Source organism: Eurytemora carolleeae, unplaced genomic scaffold (assembly GCF_000591075.1).
Source record: "Eurytemora carolleeae unplaced genomic scaffold, Eaff_2.0 scaffold30, whole genome shotgun sequence".
NCBI lineage: Eukaryota > Metazoa > Arthropoda > Copepoda > Calanoida > Temoridae > Eurytemora > Eurytemora carolleeae.
Genome location: NW_019396243.1, coordinates 566,817 through 581,931, shown reverse-complemented (window position 1 = coordinate 581,931; position 15,115 = coordinate 566,817). Strand labels below are relative to the sequence as shown.

Here is a 15,115-nt window from a genome sequence, read left to right as displayed (position 1 = left end):
AAAAAGAATATCTAACCGACCGTAAAATAAAAAAGAATATCTAACCGACCGTAAAATAAAAAGAATATCTAACCGACCGTAAAATAAAAAGAATATCTAACCGACCGTAAAATAAAAAAGAATATCTAACCGACCGTAAAATAAATGTGATGTTAAGAATCAACAATAAAATGCCATCTGGTAAAAAACTGACAATACTTGTGATTCCTTTGAAATTAAAGATAATCTGCCCCTAGGTAGGGAGGGGATTCAGGGCTGCCATGAGCCCCGCGAAATAGTCTCAGTCCTCTGGATTAGCAGATGAGTTTTTAAAATGACCTGGCGCTTTCCTATCCTTCAGAATATATTTTATAGAAGTAATGTGTAAAGAATTTTAGAAAAATATTTCATATTTTAATAGTTGTTCAATGCTTTTTGGATATTCTAACCTTTACAGGTAGCGCCAGGTTATATAAAATACTCATCTGAAAATACGGAGGCTTGGAGACTGTTCTGCGGGGCTCATGGCCCTGCACCCCCTCCCTCCCCTAGAGCATAATAAATTCTCTGCTTGTTCAACTGAAGAAACAAAATAACACGGTTTATAGTTTTTAAACGATAAATCTTAGAGGATATAAACAAGTTTAGATATAAGATACACAACCTGGAGATCTAAACATAGGATAATAAGTTTCAAATATCAGATATACAACCTGGAGATCTGAACATAGAATAATAAGTTTCAGATATCAGATACAACCTGGAGATCTGAACATAGGATAATAAGTTTCAGATATCAGATACAATCTGGAGATCTCAACATAGGATAATAAGTTTCAAATATCAGATACGACCTGGAGATTTCTGTACCTTCATCCCGTCCTGCTTACTCCATATTAAGTGAGATTTTAAATCCGTATAAGTTATATAATGAGTTGTTTCAGTATCACAAGTAGTTTTAATTAAAGGGAATGTCAACGTATTTTCAAGTGAACCAACTAATTAAAGAGTTCCATGCCTGATTCACAACGGTACCCTTTGCACCTTTCTTTGAGCAGCCATTAAAACATATTGAATTCTGCTACACAATTTCGCAAGTCACTTTCATGAGAGAAACAACAAATGAAAATGACTAATTTTCAGACAGAAAACATAAAGATCTCCGTCAGCTTGGCTCAGATGAGGATTCTAAGGGTACCGTTGTGAATCGATTTTGTCGCTCTATATAGCGGAGGATAGCATAAATAAAATAGTTAATTCTCTTTCAATGATCCTTGATGTATGGTCTGGTGGACATTACTGCAAACTAGTTCATTATGTTTTTATGAAAATTTTACTTTTCCTATTTGATTTCCTACTTTTGTCATGACTGGAAACCAAACTAGTGTATTAAACGTATCGTTCTCCAGAACCCTGTAAACTGTATGTTTATTTTCAACTCCGGAGCTGTAAACTGTTCCTGGTTTCCCGATTAGCTCTGTGGTTTAATCTATTACCAGAGTCGGACGAGGTTTCGGTGTAAACTGCTCAATGTATAAATAAAGTTTAGCAGGGGAGAACTAGAAACTAATCCTAGCGGATTCTTTTCACCTCCCGTCTTTCTTTTCTTTACTTTTCCTCCTATCCTTCCCTTCTTTTCTTCACTTTTCCTCCTATCCTTTCCTTCTTTTCTTTACTTTTCCTCCTATCCTTCCCTTCTTTTCTTTACTTTTCCTCCTATCCTTCCCTTCTTTTCTTTACTTTTCCTCTTATCCTTCTCTTCTTTTCTTCACTTTTCCTCTTATCCTTCCCTTCTTTTTTTCACTTTTCCTCCTATCCTTCCCTTCTTTATTTACTTTTCCTCCTATCCTTCCCTTCTTTTCTTGACTTTTCCTCCTATCCTTCCCTTCTTTTCTTTACTTTTCCTCTTATCCTTCCCTTCTTTTCTTGNTGCTTTTCAGGAGTTTGTCTTTCAGGAGTTTGTCTTTCAGGAGTTTGTCTTTCAGGAGTTTGTCTTTCAGGAGTTTGTCTTTCAGGAGTTTGTCTTTCAGGAGTTTGTCTTTCAGGAGTTTGTCTTTCAGGAGTTTGTCTTTCAGGAGTTTGTCTTTCAGGAGTTTGTCTTTCAGGAGTTTGTCTTTCAGGAGTTTGTCTTTCAGGAGTTTGTCTTTCAGGAGTTTGTCTTTCAGGAGTTTGTCTTTCAGGAGTTTGTCTTTCAGGAGTTTGTCTTTCAGGAGTTTGTCTTTCAGGAGTTTGTCTTTCAGGAGTTTGTCTTTCAGGAGTTTGTCTTTCAGGAGTTTGTCTTTCAGGAGTTTGTCTTTCAGGAGTTTGTCTTTCAGGAGTTTGTCTTTCAGGAGTTTGTCTTTCAGGAGTTTGTCTTTCAGGAGTTTGTCTTTCAGGAGTTTGTCTTTCAGGAGTTTGTCTTTCAGGAGTTTGTCTTTCAGGAGTTTGTCTTTCAGGAGTTTGTCTTTCAGGAGTTTGTCTTTCAGGAGTTTGTCTTTCAGGAGTTTGTCTTTCAGGAGTTTGTCTTTCAGGAGTTTGTCTTTCAGGAGTTTGTCTTTCAGGAGTTTGTCTTTCAGGAGTTTGTCTTTCAGGAGTTTGTCTTTCAGGAGTTTGTCTTTCAGGAGTTTGTCTTTCAGGAGTTTGTCTTTCAGGAGTTTGTCTTTCAGGAGTTTGTCTTTCAGGAGTTTGTCTTTCAGGAGTTTGTCTTTCAGGAGTTTGTCTTTCAGGAGTTTGTCTTTCAGGAGTTTGTCTTTCAGGAGTTTGTCTTTCAGGAGTTTGTCTTTCAGGAGTTTGTCTTTCAGGAGTTTGTCTTTCAGGAGTTTGTCTTTCAGGAGTTTGTCTTTCAGGAGTTTGTCTTTCAGGAGTTTGTCTTTCAGGAGTTTGTCTTTCAGGAGTTTGTCTTTCAGGAGTTTGTCTTTCAGGAGTTTGTCTTTCAGGAGTTTGTCTTTCCGGAGTTTGTCTTTCAGGAGTTTGTCTTTCAGGAGTTTGTCACGGCGCCGGTAGAGGGGTAGGGTAGTGAAAGGTGGTGACAATTATTTAATAAAATGAAAGAAATTGAAACGTGCATACTGCATACTCAATACTTGAGCATCAGAAATTAATATTGCTCGAATGTCTTCTCCAACCTTCATGTCCTTCAGCTTGTAATTACAGATTAGATTCTGTGATGATCAGCACAAAGTATGAAACTGTAAAGACGACCTGAACCTCATCAAATATGACGATTATAATGTTTTCAGTCTTTGCCTCGAATATTGTCTTTTAACGGCCTAAACTGACATGGAAACTAAAGAAACCAGTTTAAAGTTGCAAAGAAACCTAAATATAAGGAAATACAGTATAAATTCTGTACAGTCGGCTCTGAAGTCTCATCCTTTGTGGGTAACCCTGTATATACATTTAACTGTAGTTTCTCTTAGATACATCCTTGTAGATTTTTGCTCTAGTAACAATAGAAGAAATTATAAGAATTAAACAATTTGCAAGCTAGTGTTTTACACAATATTGATCAGTTAGTTTAAAAGGAATCATTCTAAAACTTTTTGATTCTGTTGATTATGAAGCGCGTGTTATTTGGTCTCCAGCTAAATTTCATCTTTTTTATAATGTATGTATAGTATTTGTAACATCCACATTGGCTAAATTATGAAATGTAACCGTGGTATTATTTAATGGATTGGACATTTAAATACTGTAGGCCATGTAGGGTGTGGGTTTAAAATACAAGGTTCAGGAGGGTTAGATAGATATATAGATAGATAAAGTTTATTGCTAAAATACATGTGTATCTGTCTACAGAACGAGTTTACAATTACAAATTAATGACTATTTTAACAGTACAAGTATAAAGCAATTAGGTGGAAAATAGCGCTATGCTGTTTTGATTATTTTTTCTTCAGGATTCAAGATGAAGGGTTCAGGATACAGGGTTTAGGATACAGGATTCAGGATACAGGATTCAGGATACAGGTTTTAGATTACAGGGTTCGGGATACAGGGTTCAGGATTCAGGGTTCAGAATACAGGGTTTAGAAAATAGGATTCAGGATACAGGATTTAGAATACAGGTTTTAGATTACAGGGTTCAGGATACAGGGTTCAGGATACAGGGTTCCGGATACAGGTTTCAGGATACAGGGGTCAGGATATAGGGTTTAGAATACAGGGTTTAGAATATAGGATTCAGGATACAGGATTCATGATACAGGTTTTAGACTACAGGGTTCAGGATACAGGATTCAGGATACAGGGTTCAGGATACAGGGTTCAGGATACAGGGTTCAGGATACAGGGTTTAGATTACAGGGTTCAGGATACAGGGTTTAGAATACAGGGTTCAGAATACAGGGTTCATAATACAGTGCTAAAGATACAGGTTTTAGGATACAGGGTTCAGCATGCAAAGTTCAGGATACAGGGTTCAGGATGCAGAGTTCAGGATACAAGGTTCAGGATGCAGGGTTCAGGATATAGGGTTCAGGATACAGAGTTCAGGATGCAGAGTTCAGGATACAAGGTTCAGGATGCAGAGTTCAGGATACAGGGTTCAGCATGCAGAGTTCAGGATACAGGGTTCAGTATACAGGGTTCATGATACAGGGTTCATGATACAGGGTTCAGGATATAGGGTTTAGGATACATGATTCTGGATACATGATACAGGATTCAGGAAACAACGTCATTAGTAAACGATACGGATGTTAAACAAGATCAAAGCTGTTTACTGATATAAAAGATAAAATATTTGAATTCCAGTTAAATCAACTACCCTGAGCAAGTTAACCATCCATCCCGGAGCTTTATTTACATGGTTGAGAAGAGGCATTCTTTGTCTCGATAAACTCCACGTGCAAAACTTTGGAAAAAGCTAGAATATTGTTTTGTGAATTCAAATTTAAGTTGAACTGCGTAAAACAGGGTTATGATTAAATCACTGCATCCTTTATGCACGTGGTTTTAAAAATGCATTGTAAAGTGTATAGTTGCAAAGTCCACAGTGCACACTGGATCAATTAAATTTGATTTATTCATGTTAATATTTGAAAATTTGCCCTTTTATTGTTATTTGTGACGAATTATATTGCAAACGACGTGGTTTTATCGAACAAAGTGCATATATTTGCTAAATGTTGCTTGGAATTATACTAGGCATACGTGCATGGGATTGGCTTTTGCGTCATAGGGATTATAGAATATAGGGAGTGGGAGGGGACGGAGGAGGAATAGAGGCGTAGGGAGCGAGAAAAGGGAGGAATCAGATAGGAGATGGGATGGATAGGAAAAGGGAAGTGAAAGAACTGAAAGAAGTGAAAGAAGAAGAAGAAGAAAAATATAAATTACTAACTAACTAAAAACGTTGGTAAAAAATTTGCAAGGAATAATTATGATCCTAATTGAGAAGGTATGATTAAAAAAAGTAAAAGTTATTTTTTTAGACCATATCTCATTGCCAAGATGTCCAAAAAAACATAAAGGAAATAAATAACAAACATGTTTCAAGCTTTCTATAGATAAATACTAAAAATTATACATCTCGAATTGTTCAATAGACTTTTTTAGGACAATATTGGCGCCAGGGCGCCTGAAATCCTGAACACGTTGGTTCACACTTGGTTCACATCCCCCCCCCCCCCACCTTGCTACAGCCTATTATGTAAATGTTCAGAAAATGTAATCAATAAAATCAGGTTTGGAGTAAATTTATCTCTCTACCACCGCATTCCTTAACCTATCTTCCGCAGTAGCAAGCTGTCCCAGTAAACATATGATTATTTAAAACGCTTCAGTTGGACATTCCAAAATAAAATCAGACTGTTAAAAATATTCAATACAAAAAATAAGAATGGTTGAATCTGTTTAGAAGGGTTAATTTTACCATTTACCAATATCGCATGGGCCGTCTTTAAGTTCCGATGTTAAACGGGAGACACTGTAAAACCAGGGCAACATCTTTCTCTCCAAATAGTCTGACAATTCTCTCTCTCTGGTTTACGAAACTAATCTTTTATCCGCGGAATGACTTGAATAACGCGGCATAAAAACCAACACTAGCGCACACAACAACGAAGAGCAGAAATAACGGGAAATTGTATGTTTAAGAAGTGCAGTGATGAGGAGGGAGTATTGCAGGGACCTGTTCTTCTCCCCTTTATATAATGGAAGGCAATGGTCTAGAGTTGGTCAGTTCAATATATCTAGTGGACCAGTATAATACTACAGGATGGATTTTAAAGTATGTTGCTCGGAGAACCAGATTCACTAAATCCAATACATTACCAATAGTTCACAGGGATTTCAAGTGATCCTGAATTTGGAGAATGACATGTTAGATTCACAATGATACCCTTATAACCTCTTTCTGTGCAACGATTAGTAAGATATCGTTGTTTTCCTATCTTTAGGCGTAATGTTTTCTGATAGTTTCTTTTATTGTGTCTGTATAGCATAAATCCACAACACACATTTATTAAAAACCTACACTTAAAAAAAAATCCAAGAAAAAAGCAGGATATCTCATTCATTCTTGATTAGAAACAAAATGTTTATCAAAGGGAACCTTTTCAATCGGACATACTAATCTATAAACAGAGGGTCTCTTGAAATCCCGCCAACAGTCCCTTTAATGGTTCAAGTTCAAGTTTTTATATCTAAGTAATTTATGAATCTCAGTGATTTATTAAGTCACATTGGAAGTTTTAAAGGTGCAAAGTCGAATAAAAATACAAATTCTTACAAACAAATTTACCTTAAACATCCCTGAACAGGCATTTTCCAATGTATTGCTACAAAATGGCAATTAACTACTATCCGAGCAAGTTCGAAAATTATTGAAAAGAAGTGATTTATGAAATAGTATTTGGGACATTATTTTTTAAAATAGTATTTGGGACATCATTACTTAGAATGGTATTTGGGACATAATTATAGAGAATAGTATTTGGGACATCATTATTGAGAAAAGTATTTGGGACATCATTATTGAGAATAGTATTTGGGACATGATTATTGAGAATAATATATGGGACATCATTATTCAGAATAGTATTTGGGACATCATTATTGAGAATAGTATTTTGGACATCATTAATGAGAAAAGTATTTGGGACATCATTATTGAGAATAGTATTTGGGACATTATTATTGAAAATGGTATTTGGGACATCATCATTGAGAATGCTATTCGGGACATGGTTATTTATAATGGTATTTGGAACATCAATTTTGAGAATGGTATTTGGGACATAATTTTTAGGTAGTATAAAACATCATTATTGAGAACAATATTTGGAACATGATTATTGAGAATAATATATGGGACATCATTATTCAGAATAGTATTTTGGACATCATTATTGAGAATAGTATTTGGGACATGATTATTGAGAATAATATATGGGACATCATTATTGAGAATAGTATTTGGGACATCATCATTGAGAATGCTATTCGGGACAAGGTTATTAATGGTATTTGGGACATCATTATTGAGAATGGTATTTGGGACATAATTTTTAGGTAGTATAGGGGACATCATTATTGAGAATAGTATTTGGGACATTATTATTGAGAATGGTATTTGGGACATCATTATTGAGAATGGTATTTGGGACATCATTATTAAGAATGGTATTTGGGACATCATTGGGACATCATTATTGAGAATAGTATTTGGGACATCATTATTGAGAATAGTATTTGGGACATCATTACTGAGAATAGTTTTTGGGACAACATTATTGAGAACAGTATTTGGGACATCATCATTGAGAATGGTATTTGGATCAAGAATATTGAGAATAGTATTTGGGACATCATTATTGAGAAAAGTATTTGGGACATCATTACTGAGAATAGTTTTTGGGACAACATTATTGAGAACAGTATTTGGGACATCATCATTGAGAATGGTATTTGGAACAAAAATATTGATAATGGTATTTGGGACATCATTATTATGATTGGACCGACACGATCGAAATAGTGAAATTTGGAACAAAGGAACTGAGTTTTTGCCACAAACCCAACTGTTCAATATCTATGTCCGAACAAATGGTGTAAACCTTTGATATTTAAAATATCGATTCTTTGATCTATCAAAATTCATAGTTTAAATATCTAAGGTTTACGACATTGGGTTGAAAAGATAATGATATTAAAAAATCAGAGTTTGTGGCAAAAATTCGACTCCTTATTCTGATTTTTGTAAACTCTTTGATGAACCAAAAAAGAGAGAATTTTCAAGAACAGATTTGATACAGATAAAAAATTTTGAAGACGTCTTGAAGCTTTTGGTTTAGTCCAATAAAACTGAGCTTGTTTATAAATGGACTATATCACTCACAGAACGACCGTATTTGATTTAGTCCTCATTTCATATTTTTATCAATCCTGTTCATGATTTTCTGCAGCTTTTATTGTCGTCATTAAATTCTCATTCTTGTGGTTGACTCTGTATGGCTAAACTTTTAAGATTGTCTAATTATACTTTTTAAACGAGGTTGGATTTTATGAATATCGAAAACGAGGTTGAACTAGGCATGTAAAGATTAACTACAGTGGTGGGCGATTTTATCAATGCAAGAAAGATGACGTTTTATTTAAGTTTTGATTCTTTTCAAGCTTTTTTCGAATTACAAGTTTACAAGAGTTAGCTTTTTGATTGACAGCTTGACCTGTATGCTTTTGATTGACAGCTTGACCTGTATGCTTTGTGATTGACAGCTTGACCTGTATGCTTTTTGATTGACAGCTTGACCTGTATGCTTTTTGATTGACAGCTTGACTTGCATGCTTTTTGATTGACAGCTTGACCTGTATGCTTTTTGATTGACAGCTTGACCTGTATGCTTTTTGATTGACAGCTTGACCTGTATGCTTTTGTGTATCCATGCTGATTAACAGCTTGATATAAATCAAAATTGAAATCGAACAGTCGTATTCATTGTATTAATATAATCGCCTACCACTGTACTTAATGAGCTAGTTCAACATTTTCTAGTCGTTTGTTTAGCCGATCTGAGATATACTTTTCTAGTTGCTTGTTTAGCCGATCTGAGATATACTTTTCTAGTTGCTTGTTTAGCCGATCTGAGATATACTTTTTCTAGTTGCTTGTTTAGCCGATCTAAGATATACTTTTTCTAGTTGCTTGTTTAGCTGATCTAAGATATACTATTCTAGTTGTTTGTTTAACCGATCTAAGATATACTTTTTCTAGTTGCTTGTTTAGCCGATCTAAGATATACTTTTTCATTAAAAAAGCTGAATAAAAATTTAAAAAAAAAATAAAAAATACGTAATACTTTAGGTGGTTTTACTCCTTGTTTTCTCCTCTTCCTGTATCCAGGTTGGGGAATCTCAGACCAGGGGGAAAACTATAATTATTCCCCTACCCAAGGATGCATCTGGAGCCGATGTTTATCCAGACTGTGACAAAGGTTAAAATCTTATAATAATCATGAAATTGAGTGCTTACAAATAGTTTGAATTGTACCCCCATTTCAAAATGAAGAAACTCTCCCTTTGATAAGAATGTTCAGATATAGCAGGTTTCAATGATTTAAAAATACAGAAACTCTCCCTTTGATAAGAATGTTCAGATATAGCAGGTTTCAATGATTTAAAAATGCAAATTATTAAAATTTTAGCAGCAACTCTTTTTTAAAACCTGAAATTACAACTGTTTGTGTCAAAATTCTCAAGATCAAGCTTTTCTCTTCGATTTACCATAACTTGCAGGGATAAATATATTAATTTAAAAGTGCACCCATTGAGTATCGAGATCAATCGTTTAAGATTGACAAAATTCTCAAAAATAGTTACATTTTCTATTTTTTCACTCAAAGTAATTTTAAAAAATTTAGTTTTTTCCACAATTTTCTAATTTCCTCTACAAAAGACCTTGATTTTTTAAAACGTTATTTTTCAGAAATTAATTTAATTTGTTTTTTTTAGGAAAAGTTTGTTTGCCGGAACCTGGTCCTTGCTCCCGGAGACAGAGTAAGGTTGGAGCACTGCCCTTCCAGAATAAAACCTATTGGTTTAGCTGGCAAAGTAATGAGAGAGTTCTCAGGTTTGATCGAAAACTATTTTTCAGCAATAAAACCCTAAATGAGCCATATATCCAAAGAATTTATCAAATGTCGTCTTGACAATTTTTCAATTGTTTTTTTTTAACTATTTTAAGTAAATCTCAGTATATGCAAAAATAAATAAACAGTCATGAATATGCGGGAACAGTTTTAAAGAACTCCATATAATCATTTAATTAAAAACTAAATATCTGCAACATTCCATTATCAGAAAGTTAAGAATAGGGCGTTTGATGAATTTTTTCGATGTATGGCTTATTTAGGTTTAACTGTATAACAATGAAAACTTTTCTAGAGGAATAGAGTTTGTGTCTCCGACACTAAATTTTTAATCCTTATATCTTTGCAACCCAATATTTTAAACTAAAAATTTTGTCGAATCAATTAGTCTCAGTTTGAAACCTCAACGGTTTATCGTTTAGAAAATTTGAGTTTGTGGCAAAAACTCAATTCTTTTTCCTAAATTTACCTTTGAATCAAATAGGTCTAATATTCAAAGTTACACCTACCAAAGGTTTTTCACCATAGGGTTGCAAAGAACGAAATTGGAAAATTAGAGTTTGAAACAAGTGTTCAGTTTATTCAAAACAGCTGTGAGCAACATATAAGTTTTGATTGGGCTGAAATTAGCAATTTAAGAAATCTGTTGTGTCCTTTTAGTTAAAAATGTCTGGAAAGTATAAATATGAAAGCTGAAAAGGTTGTTAAATATCAAGTATATCTCCGTTTGCCCTCGCCATTCCTTTTATACTATATCTTACACATGGACTAAACTAACTATTATGAAAAATAACTTCTGGATTGAGTTTAGAAGAAAACTTGAAAATTTGAATAGAAAATTTAAAAAATAAAATCTAACTTTTCTAAAATCTGACTTTTTTTAAAGTTAAAGGGAGTGTTCGCGAAATACGAATGCGTCGAAAAATAATCGATGATTATTGGTTATAATATATGAATGATTTGTTTGGAATTAAATTGATTACTTTACGATCCAGTCATTTTTAACAATTTTCTCCTTATAGACGCAACTGATAGCATTTAGATTAGTAGCAATCAAAAGCGCTTATTTTTTGCCGTAAACCTATACCCCCTTTCATTTTTTCGCAAACACTCCCATTAAGGGGAAGGGGAGAGTGTTCTCTGAATTGGCGTCATAGCCGTCTTTTTGTTTTTCTGCAAACATATCTTGAAAATTGACTGTCAGATTCGTTTTCGTAATAGTCATTGTAAACAAGCTTTTTATAATTCTCAAGAAAAGGAATTAAACCCAACTTTAATGTAATGAACAAAATTTGCGTACATTCTAAACTGACTCTACGCAACGTTAGCAATACTGCGTATTTCCTAATCAGTTTAAATCAGGGAATAAGAATAAAGGGAAGGGAAATGGCGCTGGTCTGGCATGAGAAAGCCAGTCGCACTGCTTTGAGGACGAGTTTGTTATCACACACGTACATTTTTTTGGTTCAGATACACAACATGACTACATTCAAGGAAATTGCAGAACAATGTCGTCATTTAATTATAATTAAGCTTGAATAACGAGTAGTTTATTGTTAACTTTAATCAAATTATATTCTTTGCATGAAAATTTGGCTTTACAAGTGTTGACTTAAATATATAAATAATATATATTACATCTTGTTACAAAATTATTTTTAAGAAAACAATTAACAATTAACAAATGTACCCTCCTGGACTGTAAAAATACCGAGATTTGTATGTACTGTATATACCTACAGTACACGCCTTTGGTTCACTTGCACACACTCTTTTGGTACAGACACACATACATGACGTTTCCGCCCCCTGATTTAAATTGACGCAAATCAGTTCTGAGGGAAAACTCAAATCTTTTGCAATCAAAACTCGATGCAACTATGACGCAAAAAGATATGTGGCTGGAAACTATACGCAACTAAACTTGAATACGCAATGCTGACATAAAAACTGTACGCAACTAAACTTGAATACGCAATTCTGACATAAAAACTGTACGCAACTAAACTTGAATACGCAATGCTGACATAAAAACTGTACGCAACTATTACAAATTCATAAACAAAATTCGCAATTCTTATCAAATATAAGTTTAAAGACTCTCTTATGGGTTCATAAATCAAATTCTGATTTTTCAGTTTTCTTATTTCATCGTTTATAGTTTTAAACCAACATCTTTATTATGAAAACCACAGTTTATTATATTGGAATTTAGATCAACCATAGTTTTACAATTGTTTAATTGATTTAAACATTTATTACTATTTTTCAATATCAAAAACTAAAAAAGTTTGAAATGAATGCGAGACCTTGAAACATTTCTGCACAATAAATTCTTTTATTGACAAGTTAAAGCCATTAAAAGATAAAAAAAAAATTCTGAACTTTTTTAAATCATTGTCAAGGCCAGAAGAAATATGTAGACAAAATAAAATATAATGACCCTCAATGCAAAAGTTTTGTCTGATCAAGTATGAATTAGATTTCAATTATAAAATAACGCTCACAGTTCCTTTAAGGGGTGGAGGCATAAGTGTTTTAAGGGAAACAATAGGTTTTATGTTGTAGTGGATTTTTGTTACACAGAAACCACCTGGATGTAGTTTTTACTTGACCAAAATAAAAATAAAACAAATTTTTTATATTTTTATTTTTTTTTAAATTTTGTTTATAGGGAAGGTCGATGGAACTGGTTTACTGCTAGGAACTACTGTCGAAGGATGTGTATGGATTTGGTGAGTTTCAATTCTAATTCAAAACTATAGAATTTATTGAATTTGGAATTTTTTATTAAATATGCCGTGGACAGTGGATACCCCCCCTTCCCCCCACTCTTTCTTTAAAAGTGAAACATTCCGTGGCTATCTATCTATCTTAATCTATCCTAACTTAGAATAGTATATTCACGGAAAGGTTGCTCTTTTTTAGAGTTGGGGGGGGGGGAAGGAGAATCAGATAAAGGGGGGGGGGTAGTTAATGCATGACATGGATGTATGTTTATACAATATACCAATTTGTAAAAATATGAAGATTTTTTAAAAAATTCAGCATTTATCATAGAAATGAAGATCTTTTAGAATAATAAGATCCTTTTGTACAGAGATTAAATAAGTTTGAATTGAATCCAGATATAAAGGATTCAGTTCTGAAAAAAGACCAGGATATATGACGTAATTTAACGGATATATTTAGAAAGGAATACATCCTATAACCTAGAGCATATTTCTGCATGTAACCCAAACCTAGAGCTAGTATATGTAACCTAAACCTAGAGCTTGTATATGTAACCTAAACCTAGAGCTAGTATATGTAACCTAAACCTAGATCTAGTATATGTAACCTAAACCCAGAGCTAGTATATTTAACCTAAACCTAGAGCTAGTGTATGTAACCTAAACCTAGAGCTAGTATATGTAACCTAAACCTAGAGCTAGTATATGTAACCTAAACCCAGAGCTAGTATATGTAACCTAAACCTAGAGCTAGTATATGTAACCTAAACCTAGAGCTAGTATATGTAACCTAATCTAATCCAACCCTAGAGATTGTGTATCTAATCCAACCTAGAGATTGTGTATCTAATCCAACCCTAGAGATTGTGTATCTAATCCAACCTAGAGATTGTATATCTAATCCAACCCTGGAGCTAATTACTAAACCTCGATGTTCAGGTTTCCTTTGAGAATGAAGGTGAATGGAACCTGGTTAAAGACTTTATGAAAGGAGCTGGAGTTAAAGATATTTGGACAGCTGGCAGGCTTTGTGACGCAGAGGTAAATTTTCAAGATTTTAGAATAAAAAGTCATATAAAATATTAAAACCATTGAATTGTGGTCTGAGGGATGATTTAAATCCTTACAAATATTTCTGAGAGTCGAAGAAAAGGGGCTACCCAATGTTGACTTAAAAAGCGATGATTAATCACGCAGTCGTGTCGTTCAATATTAAAAGTTATCCTCTGTGGATATTGTGTACAAACGTTCAGATCTCTGGAATAATAGTATTGTAGCACAATGTTTTATACCTTTGGCAACCTTTTACCCTCTTCACTCTTCAGGGATTTATTTACACATCTAGGTAGCTAGTTATATTCCATAATTTTATGAGTCCCACTGTATCCTAGGTTACTGGTTATATTCCATTGTTTTATAAGTCCCACCGTATCCTAGGTAACAGGGTGTGATGCTCCCCACTATCAACCCTTGAATATAAATGGCTGGTTCTGGGCGTCTACTCTGGTAAAGATGTTACCAACTAACCGTCCTGTTGACGGGGTTTCAGTGAAAGGAGTAAACGAGTGGGCAAAGTTCGGAGACAAGGGACTACCTCAACCAGATGGATTTACTCCTCCAGGTAATAACCCAACTCTTGTATCCTAAACCCCTCCAAGTCCAACCTAACCCTCTCCTGAACCCTTATCCCATTTTACCCAACCCTCTACTTTACCCTAAGCCCCTCATACCAAACCCTCCCTATATACCCAACCCTTTCATATACCCTAAGCACCTCATACCAAACCATCCCTATATACCCAACCCTTTCATATACCCTAAGCACCTCCTACCAAACCCTCTCTATATACCCAACCCTTTCATATACTCTAAGCACCTCATACCAAACCATCCCTATATACCAAACCCTTTCATATACCCTAAACACCTCCTACCAAACCCTCTCTATATACCAAACCCTCTCTGTATACCCAACCCTTTCATATACCCTAAGCACCTCATACCAAACCATCCCTATATACCAAATCCTTTCATATACCCTAAGCACCTCATACCAAACCCTCTCTATATACCAAACCCTTTCATATACCCTAAGCACCTCATACCAAACCCTCTCTGTATACCAAACCCTTTCATATACCCTAAGCACCTCATACCAAACCATCCTTATATTCTAGGTGGACTAGGAGAAGAACCCTGTATGGCTGTTATTGACGGAGCTTGGCATGATTCTAACTGCCAGTTTCGAAGACAAGTTGTCTGCGAGGATCTTCCTGATAATAATATTCAGTTTGTTAGGAATAATAATCCTGGCATCAATATACCTTAAACATG

The 15,115-nt window shown here is 34.5% G+C and overlaps 1 protein-coding gene across 1 annotated transcript; it reads left to right on the top strand.

Annotated features, from left to right (window-relative positions):
- Positions 1–6,096: 6,096 nt before the first annotated feature.
- On the top strand, positions 6,097–15,115 carry LOC111699203 (uncharacterized). Its single transcript, XM_023469812.1, has 7 exons — positions 6,097–6,190; positions 9,266–9,395; positions 9,913–10,030; positions 12,724–12,784; positions 13,721–13,822; positions 14,219–14,402; positions 14,959–15,115. The coding sequence occupies exons 1-7, from the start codon at positions 6,179–6,181 to the stop codon at positions 15,108–15,110; spliced, it is 759 nt and encodes a 252-aa protein (XP_023325580.1). The 5' UTR covers positions 6,097–6,178; the 3' UTR covers positions 15,111–15,115.